We start from the raw sequence: 13,782 nt of genomic DNA, 5'->3' as shown, positions 1-13,782 counted from the left end.
AACTTTCTTCCCTTGGTAGATTTCCTTCTGGTCATTGCTTCCTACTAAGCCTGAAGTATATAGACTCCTCTGTGCTGGGAAAATACTGACACCCCACCCCTCAAAAAAGCCCATGAAAATATGCTCTTCCCAGGATACTTGGTTCCAGACCCTCCACCTCAAGGAAGAGCTATAAAATAGAGGGAGGAAATGGGTCTGTGTACACCAGGAGCCATGAGAATAGGGGAAAACACAGAGGGGAGTAAAGTCCCAGCTGTTACATTTGGAGTCCACTCAGGAGCCTCAGGAAAAAAATCAATTCAGACAAATTTTAAATAATGATTTCAAGTATTACTACATGCTTTAAGATAAATCTACTAGTGTAAGATCTAGGACATGGTGGGGTCAGGGGAATTAGGAGGCTGAATGGGATATAGGAGCCAGAGGAGCCTCTCATCTTAAGTGGCCTTCAGTCTGATCCCCAAATAACAAGGTCAGCCATAGGGAGATCTGGGGGACAGCATTTCGGGCAGAGAGAAGTTGTGTAGAAGCCCTCTTGCCAGCCAATAACCTGGCGTATTGAAGGGACTGTTGACAGAAGTCCAGTGTGGCTGGGTGATGGTGAGCTCAGGGGAGCATCCTTGGAGGAGATCAGAGAGGTAGCCAGGGCACTGATACCTTGGGGACGTCCTAAGCACATGGACAAGGGCTTTCTTGTTGGAATGAGCGGCTACTGGAGGTCGAAGCAGGGAGTGGGATGGAGCTAGGAGAATGGGACTGGCCTGTGCTGGTCTCTGAGGGCCCAGAAGGGAGAAATTGTGGGCTCAGAGAACATGAGAGGTGGGCTGCAGTCCAAGCTGAGCTGGAGAGCCAAAAAGCCACCATAGGAGAAACAGCAAAGTGGAGGAAGAGGTGGTAGCATCCACGAGATGAGCAGAGTGAGAGGGAGGCATGGTGGAGGAGGCTGCATAGCCAGCCCTCAGGCCATCCCTGACAACGCCCCCCAAAACACTTGCCCACACCTCACCATGGAGAGCTCCTTCCCAAGATTTGTTTTACATTTTCTAGCCCAGATAAGCCCTCCTCTTTTCAGGCCTTCTGTGGAGGAGGCAGGAAAGGAAGGGTTGGATGATTTAATCTGGCATTGCTACCCTCCATATCTGCCCTTCCTGTCCTGCCATAGGTCTTCCCACTCAAAGCCAAATCACCCCCTGCCTGGTGCATTCTTACCTCCAAACCTTGACTCGTGCTACCAGCTCAACCCAAGTGTCATGTCTACTGACCTACCTCTTCACATCCACCTATGAGGTCCACATTGAGGGGCCACTCTTCCATCAAGCCTGATTGCCCTCATAGAAATAATTCTCACCCTCCTCTGGGTCTCTTAATGCTCTGAGTTTGCATTAGAGTTGACACCATTTACTACCTAGGTATGCACTTGTGTCCAAGTCTTAAGGCCTGGTGTGTGACCTTCTATAGCGCAGATATCTTGGTCAACTTCACCCCTTAATGCCATGCCCAAACTACCCTAGGTGCTCAAGACAGGAAGCATGAGTTAAAGAACCAGTCTTCTGCTCCTTGTCAGAACTGGTCTTTGATTCCACGTCTCTCAAACTGTAGAGGCCACAGTACCAAAGGGACAAGCTAGTGGCCCAACCAGAGCAAACCACACCACACTCACCTGGTGACAGGGAGGATAGCTGGAAGGAATGTGGCTCTCAATTTCCCTGGGCAGCTGTGTGGTTTGGTTTTTTTTTTCTTCTTTCGCTGCCTTTGGACTTGTTCTTTCTTTCATCAGCCAGGAACCCAGAGCCGATTAGAAGTTGAGCTTTTGCAAGAACACTGGTTTGATTCTTCTCCTCTTCCCACTACATACCTGGAAACAAAGGGCTGTCAATCCCCTCGCTTCAAAACAGAAACCAGCAAAGGGAGGGGTGGGGGAGGGAGGAAGAGACCTGTCTTGCTTGTGTCTTGTCTCCATTGTGAGTTGGCAGCTGAATGATTCAATTTGGGGACTCAGTGCCCACCCCATCCCCTTACCCACCCCAGAGCTTAGCCTCAGGATTGGGATTCTGTTTAAACATTTCCATGCTCTCTCGCGCTCCTCACCCCTCCTCTATTCCTTTAGCTGCATAAAACATGCGAGGGTAGAACTCTACACACTGGGTAACTTCTGGTGGTAGAAAGAGCCTTCTCTTGGTAAAGTGGTTACCACCTATATGCTTTGATTTAGCACATTTTCAACATCCACTCCCCAAGAGTCTTGAAATCCCACCTTTAGCAGTCCCTTTCCATTCCTCTAATTATCAACCTCCCTAATTGGTCCTTAGGAAGCCTAAGGACTCAGGAGAAAGGTACGTTTTCCAATCACTCACATCTTCGGGTGACTTTCTCTCATAGAAGAATCCTTCTTGTCTGTCTCCCAGTTTGAGAACATCTTAGGACTGGGACCCCCATAAAAGGCAGTAAATAGGTAAATAAGTAAGAAGTGGGACAGTGCTTCTCTACCTTTTTCTGATGTGGTCCCTTATTGTGAATCTAAGAATCGCACTTATTCTTTCATGTTTGGAATTCTTGAATTATTCTTTTTATTTTTCAAACATAAATTTCTATTATAACATTCAATAGGCTTTTTTCCATTGAAACACCTTCTCCCTGCTGACGTTCTTATGGTGCTGTTAGGGTGGGGCCAGGGCTTCTCTGCCTTAGGGAAAATCTACAGAGAAGGGAGTTGTCCCAGCCAGATGTGTCAGGCTGGAGGGGACCTGAGATGTGGGACAGCGGGGGTGCAGGAAGGAGGGCAAAGACCATGAGAGTCACCAGAGAGAAGCTGGGCACCAGGGCAGGCTTCCCCAGGTGGGACCGAATATTAGGAGGGCTGCAGTTAGAGATGCAAGTTTGCTCTGCCGTCAGGCTGAGAAGTTAGGGATCAGGAAGGGAAAGATAACAAAACATGCAGTCCAGAATAATGTAACCACCAGGACATGGTAAAGTTTTGGATAGTACTGGGCACGATTCTCATCATCAACAACCCAGATTTCTCGGTGCCTAAAGCCAATATAGTTTTGGGGTCTCCTTCTTTTAAAAATAAAAGAAGCAAGGTTATTTAGGATGAGAAAATGAAACAAATGACAAGGTTTTTTTAGAAAACAGCGATCAGCACACACATCCCAAAATTCAGACAAACCAATTCGTATTTTTGTTTTAACCTATTACATGTTCATGGGACTTGTTTTCCTACAATTTTTAGCTCCCTACTCCTTGATTGTCTTTTAATAAGATAGTTATTTTTTTTTCATTACATTATCTGCAGAAAGGATGAAAAGATATTCTAGTCTTTCCCCCAGTGTGGCTGATCAAAACTTGTTCCAGATTATCAATGAAGTAGGAAGCTTTCTTTCATCTTGGCCATTGATTATTGGTAATGTGAAAGTTATAAACTTTGGGGAAAATTCTATGAAGCTTTCTCTATAGCATTCCTGGGCATTTCAAGTTTTCTTGGGCAGTGAATAATCGAAATACTCTCTGCATTGATGCTCACTGACCATTGCGTCATTGATGTCCTTGTGGTATCAGAATTCTACACTGGGTGAGGCTGCAGGAGTAAACACAGTAGGGCAGAAGCATTCCTGAACGCCATTCTTAGACCAGAACAACTAGCAATAATTTAACTAGATGCTAAATTGCATCCTTCTAAAGCTAAACCAAAGTACCCCAACTCAAACTCCCTTGAATTGGAACACCACCACTACCAAAAAAAAAAAAAAAAGCCTTTGGCCTGTCCAGATCTACCCTACTCAAGCAACAAGAGTCTCAGCTAATTATAACTCTGTCCTGAGCAGAACTCCAAGGTTCAGAGCTAGTCCCAGGCAGGGTTTGTCCTGCACTAAAGGTTAAAGCATTTGCAATCCAAGCTTCCCCAGCCCCTTACTCTCTCCTGGACTCTCTGCTAAGTATCTGCAACACAGAAATGAGTAAGTCCCATCCTGTTCACAAAGAAGTGAGGAAGACAAGCACACAAACATAAATCACAGGACAGTGTGATGACAGCTTTGTGAGACAGGCTGAGATGGCAAGGAGAGACCCCGCAGGCTTGGCAAAGGGGGTCATTGGGACTCTGCCATGAGCAGACATGATCCATCTCAATTCTTAAATCAGAGACACCACTTTGTCCTCAGAGGGTACATCTAAAGGGTGTATTTGTGCTATTGAGACTGCACACAGAGCCAAGGCCTGTCCCCTGTAAGTAGGGCATCTGTACTCATCTACATAGGCTGACTCAAAGATGCTGTAATTTTGGTGTGTCGCCTGCTAAGCACCCAACCTGTTAATGACCCTGGACCAGAGTAGCAGTGACTTCATCCTGTATCCAAAGCTCATATCCATGTGATCATTCGGACTCTCTGCTCTCCAGGGACTTGATCCCATACCCCTTCCTTTGTCCTTCCCCCAACATAGATACTATATTAATCAACTTAAAGCAGATGTTCTCGGGAAAGAAGTAGGTCAGGTCTGCAAACCCAAATCCCATCCAGTCTTTTCACAAAATCTTGACTAAAAAAAAAAAGTGGAATTGATATTTCAATAATTAAGAGCCAAATATGTCTACCACTGGTGGCAGATAACATTTCACTTTCATTAAGCAATATAAAATAGACGCGAGAATTCCCGGCTGCCACCCTGACACACCAGGCTTTGCAGAATGAATCTTAAATTGCACTATGTCAGTCAGAGCTCAGGAGTTATCAGCATCATTTAATTAACTTTTTTTTTTAGCAAAAACTAACACGTTAGAATAAAATATAAAAATGTAATCCCTGTGCAAACCCACCACTAATGATGGCCCCCGGCAGAGGCCCGGGCTGCACCTAAAGAGGAATCAGGGCATTGAACTCTCCATGTACCTCCCCCGAAACCTTTTCCCTTCGCTGGAAGGGAACGAAGGGTCAGGGGCTCCTCCACCTTGACCCGGAAGCCTCAGGAATGGGGAGCAGCTTTCCTGACTCCTCCTCTCCCTGGTGTTAGTTTTCAGTCAGTTTCCTGTTGAAATAGAAATGTAGTTTTTGTTCTTTAAAGAAAAAGCAACAAAACTTTTCCTAGTTCTTCAAAAATGAATGGTAAATGGAGTCTTTGGCTCCGATCCCAAGAGGAGGTTGGAGCCTATGAATTTCATTATGACCGTAGTGGCAGTATTGGTTGTTACTGTGAGAAAGAAGGCACGTTTGGGGTCTCACACATGCAAGTGGGATACTGGGAGGAAGGAGGCCGAGAGCAGAGATGGGAAATGGTTCTGCCTTTCACATTCAACAGAGCCTTGGCTCAGCTGCAGTCGGGTGTGAATGGGGCGCTTTCTTAGGTACCATTGACCCTGTAATACACCAATGACAAACGAGTGGTACAGATGTGACCTGCTCCCTCCATACCCAGGAAAGACATTGCAAATGAATCACAGTGTTCTTTGCAGCTGACTTTGAACTTGGGGTCAGAATCCTTGCACCACCACACTTGCAGGAACCATTACTGCAACAATAGGTGTCACCCCAGCTGTAACCTACCTGCCATCCCTTCATTAGCCAGAAGTCCTGTTTCACCTGTTGCTGCCTGTGTCACATGACAGCCACATTGCCTGTCAGGAAATCCAGGCATTCTGGTCCGGATTTTCCAATGGCCTGGAGAAGAACAAAATTGGGGGTTCTTCTCAAGTAATTGAGCTAGGAGCTGTCAGTTAGAGGTAAAAAAAAAAAAAAAAAAAAAAAAAATGAAAAAGACTGCCTTCTGGTGGGGGGGACCTTTATATAAGAAACAAAAAATGTTATGTTTGCTTTATCATCAATTCCTCAGCTAACTGTTTGTTCTTTTTTCCTTCTGTTTTCTTTCTATAAAGAAATAAAGAGTTTAAACATAGGTAAGACGAAGAACTCTTTCCCATATAATTTGATATGGTTCGTTTGCTTCCTTGTGTTTGCTTTTAATTTTTTTTTATTTTTTGTTTCGTGCTTCTTGTGTAATGTTGTATATTTTTATGTACCAAATATAGTAACTTTTTTATGCGCTAATTGTGTGTTGTGGATATGATAAGCTTTAGCAATTATGAAATGCAGTCAAAAAGCAACCAAATAAGCTGACAGTAATTAGAATTTCCGGGAGATGTAAGTGCAAGATAATGAACCCTCAGTGAACTTTTATCCCGACTGCTCAGCACGGTCCGTAATTGGGCTAAACAGTTGAGGCAAACTTCTGGCTTTTGTAAATGCTGGACTGGGTTCACAAAAGCTTTAATGAACTGGAAACGGGTCAAAAACTCATTTTCAACTCATTAATGATTTTTTTTTCCCCTGGATTTATGGTCATTTAAAAAAAACACACACACACACAAGTTAATTGCCAATCTGCTGGTCAGAAAGAATCCAACAGTCAGATGCATTGAGAATTTTCATGGAGTTAAATCACTTTTGAGTGGTATGAAGGGTGTAGACCAAGTACTTTTTATCTAAATGACCTCTGTCATTCCATTGATCCAAGGTCATCATTTAAAACTATACTGGAAGAGTTCACATACAAAATACACAACACACACACATCTGTGTATGTACGCAAGCATTGCACCGAGATGGATATAGCAAGAGTGTTCTTGAAGAAAAATGACCTTATTTTTATTTGGAAGAGGAGACCAAACAGAGCAATTTATATTGCTACTGTTCTTTTCAGTCCGGGTCATGTAATGTAAAGGGGCATCTTTATGATATTGGAAGAAAATTAGAAAAAGAAGCAAGTCCAATTGTATGAGGTCATCACAGTCAGTGGAAAGGCCATGGCTAGGAGGAGTCCTCTGCCTTCTTATTCTCTGGTGCCCCAAATTGGCTGGTTAGAGCACCCCTTGCATGTTGCACTGATCTTAAGCCACAGATTGTGGAAGCAGCACTGCCCATCTGACCTGAGCCTCTTTGGGAGCACTGTGGTTGGAACGAATGTGAGGCCATGTGGAGCCACAGTTTCCTGAGCAGGCATTCACCCCACGCCCCCAGCTGCCCACTCTTATGCTGGAGATCTGGAAAAGCCTCCTCAAATCTGGCTCCCTAGAAAGTCAAAATTAATTGTCTTGCTCGTAGATAGGCACAGATGTGCAGTGCCTGCCTCTTTCTGTTGATGGTGCCGGCTACCGTGTGTTCATAAGAGTGCAGCATCTAATTAAAACTCGGCACAAAGTTTTCCCTTTCTGCCCTAATTTGTTTTGCATGTATGGATATTCTCTAATGACTTAACCAAAAAAAGAGAGAGAGAAGAGGAGGAAGAAATAGGAGGAGGGAAGGAGAGGAGAGGAGAGGAACCCACCTAGCCTACTCTTTCCAACTATTGTCTAGGCTGGAATTTTAGAAAGACCTTGACTTCTAGTTCAATTATGTGTCTTAATAGCAACCTGAGGAGAAGCTGGAATTAAAGATGGTCTCGACTCACAAATTGTTCCTAAAAATAGCTCCCTAGATCTTTTTTTTTTTCCTTAATTCGGGAAAGAACCCAAATGGTAGTGTTTTAATTGGTAATTTCCCAGCTAATGTCTACAGGACAAATGCATCCAATACTATCATCACCCTCACCTTCCCTTCACCTCGCCCAGCCCCTCTGCTCCTATTGCACCAAGTATAATTAATACCAGGAAGAACAGACCATGCTCTTGATTGGCAAGTGGCCCTAAAAGCTGTTCCCCTGCACTGGGGCAGAGGAGCAATCCCTGCTCGACTCCTGGAGATGTGATTTGAATAGCCAGTATAGAAATAGCATACCAGCCTCCATGAGTGACCGATACTGCAAAGGGAAGAACTGGTAGGTTTTGAGTCAGAAGAAACATTAGCAATGATTCAGTTTGATTTCTTCATTTCCCAAGTAAGGAGGCGAGCACCCAGTGCAACCAAAAGACTTACCTAAGGTCACCAGCTGAATACAAGTTGAGTTCTGAATTTCCTGTGTCTTGATTATGAGCCAACATAGTGTTTCTCTGTACTGGTTAGCTAGGTGCATGGCAGAGAAGTTGTCCAGGTTTCTGAAACCTACACTTACCTATACACTTCACACACACAAAATTATTCATCTCCAACTGCCCCTTAGGGCCCTGGTGGTTCTGGGTTCATACCTGTGACCTCAAAGTTACCCGCGATTGAAAAACTGCATCTCCCCCCCTCAGCAATGCAGACTCTGGATGTGATTGCAAGAGGCTCACATCTCTTCCCACTAAATGCCTTCTTGATTTGTGCCTTTACCCAGGAACAATGAAAAGATCTGAGATCCTCAGATTGGAGATGGCTCCAGGGAGCTTCTCATAACAAAGTTAAGAAAACTCTTAGGTTGCCTCACTATTCATGATCTAGTACCTTGAAGTCACTGAGGAAGCATAGAGTAAAAAGGGGGCATCATCAGGCAGCTTTGTTCCTCAGTTTCACTTGAGACGATGCTAAGCCCTCGTGGGGATCTAGAAGAGGCTGACACACAGGTGGTCGCCTTGAATAACTAGCTGCTCACAAACCCAGGCCTGGAGTGGGGTCTTTCCTATCAGCTGCAGTCTTTCAGTATGAGGACAATCCAGGAAGCCCACCGTAGTGTGAGGGGTGAAGTCTAACTAGAAGGAGCTCAGAACCATGCCAATGCCAGCGCTCAGTCACGGTGTTAGATTCCTTCCAGTTCACTAAAGTGGAAAGATGCTAGAGAAGGTGAGGGCGTGGCTAGTGTTTTTGGCATCTCTTTGATCCAGAAGGCCAGCTGCACAGCCCCTTCCTCATTTTTCTTTGTGCTTCTTCCAAAGCAACAACCCAGCACACAAGTACTACTTGGCCGTGGACCCTGTGTCCGGCTCGCTCTACGTCTCTGACACCAACAGTCGCAGAATCTACCGCGTCAAGTCTCTAAGTGGAGCCAAAGACCTGGCTGGGAATTCGGAAGTCGTGGCAGGGACTGGAGAACAATGTTTGCCCTTCGATGAAGCCCGCTGCGGGGACGGAGGGAAGGCTGTGGACGCAACCCTGATGAGCCCTCGAGGTAAAGGCTGCGCAAGGGAGCCCTCCGCCCAGACAGAGCCTGCTGCCCGCCTCACGTTCCCCTTACTGGAGCTGAACAGCTTCCAGCAGCCTAAACACAGCTCTCCCTGGGATAATTTAACCCTGATAGATGGCTTTGGTGTAGGGATGGGCGATTATGATTTTTTTATATTTATTTATTTGAGTAAACTTTATCACCCACATAGGCTGCAAATGGAAAGTGGGGTAGACTGCACCTCGAAATTTCTGATCACGGCTAGTCACAGAGCGCCAGAGTGCCAGCTTTAGGGACCAGAGCCAGAACAAAGCCCCGCGGGGACCTCCAACCACTCCCCGACTTTCCTTTGGACAATAATGTATATAAAGTCTGAAATACAGTGGCCTGTCCAGCTGTAAATACCAAAAAAAAAATGGTAGCGATTAAGAATGGGCATAATGTCCAGGGGTTCAGGATGGGGCAATTCTTGGAATGAATGGGGCTCTGTTTTTTAAAGGACTGACGGTGCTTTAGGTTAAGGAGCAATCATCCAAGGGTCTAATTCCTATTAGCGTTTTTTAGCTACTGTAAAAGCAGCCTGCAGCATGGATTAGGAATGCCAAGGCTTGTACTGGGGCGCTGAAATAAAAATGCAAAAGAAATAGAAGCTGCCGTCTGTGCCTTATCAGCCCTGCTTCGACAGGGGAATGCTAGGGTTGGGTGTCCCCCGGGGCGCCGGAGCGCTGATTGGAGTCACGGCTTAATTGGGAATTCTTCCTGGAGGTTACATTTTTGAATTGGAAGTTTCTGACTGTAAGAATCATTGTTTCTCAGCCTCAGAATTGCAATCGGTTGTGAAGGGTATTTGAGTAATTTACTATCAATAATTTTTAGAGGAATGAACTTTGGAAATAACTTCTTTTCTAAAGAGAACAGATGCAGGATCATTTCCTCATTCATACATCTGCAGCCCTGGTCCATGTGCAGCCTAAGGTGTTGTCTTCAGCTGGAGGGAAAATGGGCAGGGCTACAGTGAGCACCCCGGGTGGGTACTATGCACATCTCAGCACAGTGCCCATGAGAAAGGGTCTTGCCTTTAAAAGGCTGAGAATCACTGCTCTGAGTGGGCTGATCCATTCCAGTGAGGTCCCTGGTCCAAACAGAGAGGACCCAGCAGGGCAGCCCCCACCTGCACCCCACAAACCACACTCCTTTCCAACAGACACATTCCCACCGCTTGTCTTTTGAAGGTATTGCAGTGGACAAGAATGGGCTCATGTACTTCGTTGATGCCACCATGATCCGAAAGGTTGACCAGAATGGAATCATCTCCACCCTGCTGGGCTCCAACGACCTCACTGCTGTCCGGCCACTGAGCTGTGACTCCAGCATGGACGTCGCCCAGGTAGGACACTCTCTTTTACTTCTCATCACTAAGCTCCTCCTAGTTCTTGACCGAAAGGTCTCACCGGATTCCTGTTTGAGTTGGAAGAGGAGTGGGAGGGCAACAGATACTGGTATAGATTTGTTTGGAGGAGCCCCGAGGGGAACTAGACAGCAAGATGCAGGGGAACAGCTAAGACTGGGAGAGGAGAAAGCGTCAGACAGAGGAAAATTCTGCTCAGAAGAGTCGAGTTGGTGACACACTCTAGCCGTGGCAGATTACAGGGTAGGAGTCGCTGGGTAATTACCCGTCTTCTCCATCATTATTGCAGGTTTGAGACTGTACAGTGTGGTGTTATATGTCAATCAGAACTTCCTGTTAATTGGAAGTGATCGAATTCTCGCCATGTAAACCTTTTCTCCGTGCAGTAGTGATTGGAGCAGAGTCTTCTGTAGTAGTCCCCAAAGTGTGCCTTTAGTCAGGGCTCTTATCGTGCCAGAGAGCAGAGGCTCCCTCGAATGTATGGCATTTGTTCTCAAACAACCTGGAATATACGTTCACCCTTCCTGTAAGCGTCTTTTCAACCCTTGGTCAACCTCATAAATTTCAGCTCAAATTCCACAACAAACTGACAACTTGCTACTGAGATTTTTATTTCGAATTCCACAGAGAAGGAATGTGTTTGATTTGGTTCATTTTTTTTCCCCCAGGCAAACACTCAAAGTTGTAGCTTGCTAGCTGGCCTGTGCTTTGTCAGCTCTTAGGTCAGGGCCACCTTTCAAGCCACATGCCTCCTCCAAATAAGCACGCCCTTCTCAGGCTACTGGCTTAGTGAGCCGAGTGTATTCAGGATTGTGCTGACCCCTTGTGCCGTGAACTACCTGTGTAACCGTATATTATAGCTTGGACCCTGGTTAGTTATCTGGAGCTGTTAAGCATCCTAGGTAAAGCCAGTGGGCAGATGGGACAGGAGGTTTATTGCGCAGTTGCTGTTTATTGCACAGTTGCTACACATCAGCATGGGCAATGGGAAGCTAGTTCAATGAAGAGCACTTCTAGGACAGTTTGTTAGTAAAAAGTTAAAATCTGCATAAAGCCAATGTAAGTGCCCACACTCAAATGCTGGCCACATCACAGGCTGTTCTTGAACACGATACCATGTCCTCCACAGGTTCGCCTGGAGTGGCCAACAGACCTTGCGGTCAACCCCATGGACAATTCCCTGTATGTTCTAGAGAACAACGTCATCCTCCGAATCACTGAGAACCACCAAGTGAGCATCATCGCGGGTCGCCCCATGCACTGCCAGGTTCCCGGCATCGACTACTCGCTCAGCAAACTCGCCATTCACTCTGCTCTGGAGTCAGCCAGCGCCATCGCCATCTCTCACACAGGGGTCCTCTACATCACTGAGACGGATGAGAAGAAAATTAACCGTCTGCGCCAGGTAACCACCAACGGGGAGATCTGCCTCTTAGCCGGGGCAGCCTCAGACTGCGACTGCAAAAACGACGTCAATTGCATCTGCTACTCCGGAGACGATGCCTATGCCACTGATGCCATCCTGAATTCCCCATCGTCCTTAGCTGTGGCTCCAGATGGCACCATCTACATTGCAGACCTGGGCAACATTCGGATCAGGGCGGTCAGCAAGAACAAACCCGTTCTCAATGCCTTCAACCAGTACGAGGCCGCCTCTCCTGGAGAGCAGGAGCTGTACGTCTTCAATGCAGATGGGATCCACCAGTACACTGTGAGCCTGGTGACCGGGGAGTACCTATACAACTTCACCTACAGCGCTGACAATGACGTCACCGAGTTGATTGACAATAATGGAAATTCCCTAAAGATCCGTCGGGATAGCAGTGGCACGCCCCGCCACCTGCTCATGCCGGACAATCAGATCATCACCCTCACTGTGGGCACCAACGGAGGCCTCAAAGTCGTGTCCACACAAAACCTGGAGCTTGGCCTCATGACCTATGATGGGAACACTGGGCTCCTGGCCACCAAGAGTGATGAAACGGGATGGACGATCTTCTATGAGTAAGTGGGTTTGTGATGTGTCTCCAAAGAGCGCTTACCCGGGCCAGGCTGGCCTCAATGTCAGCCATTCATGTTGTTTTTAAAATTGCTTAGTCACATTGTCTTCCTGACTTTAATGATTTCTTGTGGCCTCAAGATATTCGTGTCCCTCTCCCTGACTCTTAAATGATTTGCTCTATTGGGTCTCTGATATTGAACATCCTACCTACTAGCCTTGGGAATTCCTGTTGTCTGCCTGCCGTTCAAATTTCAGGATATTGGACACGCACAGCCCCTGGGAGATAAAGTGCTGATTAACTTTGCTGATTATTCATGTTTGCTATGGGTGCGGAAATTAGAACCTAAAAGGCAAGATCCCAGTGGGGCTCCTGTAATTTGCCAATAGGTCCAGCAACACACTTGATTGCACAGACAGGTAGATAAACTCTGAATTTCCTCTTTAGCAGGAGCGGATCAATACAGATAAAGTGCTAGGTATATTAAAAGATGCGAGAGCCGGTCATATTTCCCCTAACAATTATCTCATACTTAATAGTCCTGCCGTTTGTTTTGCCAAAAAGCTGTTTTCCCTAGCTCCTGCAGCAGCTCTCGGTCAAGCTCCCGCAGGTATTAACCAATGGAGCGCTGGCGGAAGCTGCTAAGACTCCCCAGTCACTGACTGTGGCTGGAATGGAATTTGCAAGTATCTGATGTCCTTGGGAAAGGAGCATGCTAACCTTATGTATTCAGAGTGCTTGCTTGTTCCAGATGTTGCTGCTAGCTGAGAATTTAGTAAGTTGGCGCAAGAGAGAATGGGGAATGGGGCAAGAGAGAGGAAAGAAGACCTCATTGTCAATCACACCTAAATCTAGGAATGTTCACTTCCTGTTTGTGTGCCAAAGGGCTTAGGGAAATGTAAAAGGAAGCTGTTGCCACCTGCTGGAAATTTAGTGCATTGCAGAATTGCTTTCCCTGGGTCAAGCCGCTTCTTGGGGCAAAGCAACCTTCCTCAGGCTTCTGAAGCCTCCTCATATTCTTCCAGGCACTGGACTTGATCACACTTCCCCAGAACACCTCCTCCTCTGACATTCCATCTGAGTGCCACCTTTAGCAATCACCCCCAAGTAGATTAAAGCTAGGCTTAAACCCATACACCTCTTGGATTTGTGCCTTCCTTTGTGGTAGTTTTGCAGAAAGACCTGTTGCATTTAGAAATCATTATTTGGGGCTCCCGAATGAGAAAGAAATGGCCCTCTCAGGGAGGCCAAACCCAATTAGGCCTGACTCCGGGACTGTAGTAAAGCCTTGGCTCTGGTTTTAGTGGGTCCACACAAGTGGGCTCTTAGAGGGAAGGTATTTTACAGCAAGAGTCTCTAGCTCAGTGAAAACAT

General features: G+C 46.3%; 1 protein-coding gene across 4 annotated transcripts in view; it reads left to right on the top strand.

Annotated features, from left to right (window-relative positions):
* The window catches only part of Tenm2 (teneurin transmembrane protein 2), an 884,372-nt gene that overhangs the window by 839,736 nt on the left and 30,854 nt on the right, over nt 1–13,782 (top strand). For all 4 annotated transcript variants that reach the window (XM_076855696.2, XM_076855695.2, XM_076855694.2 and 1 more), the window contains 4 exons: nt 5,864–5,884; nt 8,774–9,006; nt 10,233–10,387; nt 11,538–12,412. In XM_076855696.2, coding sequence (XP_076711811.1) covers nt 5,864–5,884; nt 8,774–9,006; nt 10,233–10,387; nt 11,538–12,412 — 1,284 coding nt within the window. The remainder of the gene's footprint in view (nt 1–5,863; nt 5,885–8,773; nt 9,007–10,232; nt 10,388–11,537; nt 12,413–13,782) is intronic.

Source organism: Callospermophilus lateralis, chromosome 5, assembly GCF_048772815.1.
Source record: "Callospermophilus lateralis isolate mCalLat2 chromosome 5, mCalLat2.hap1, whole genome shotgun sequence".
Lineage (NCBI taxonomy): Eukaryota > Metazoa > Chordata > Mammalia > Rodentia > Sciuridae > Callospermophilus > Callospermophilus lateralis.
Note: the sequence above shows the minus strand (reverse complement) of the source record. Positions and strands in the feature narration are given on the sequence as shown.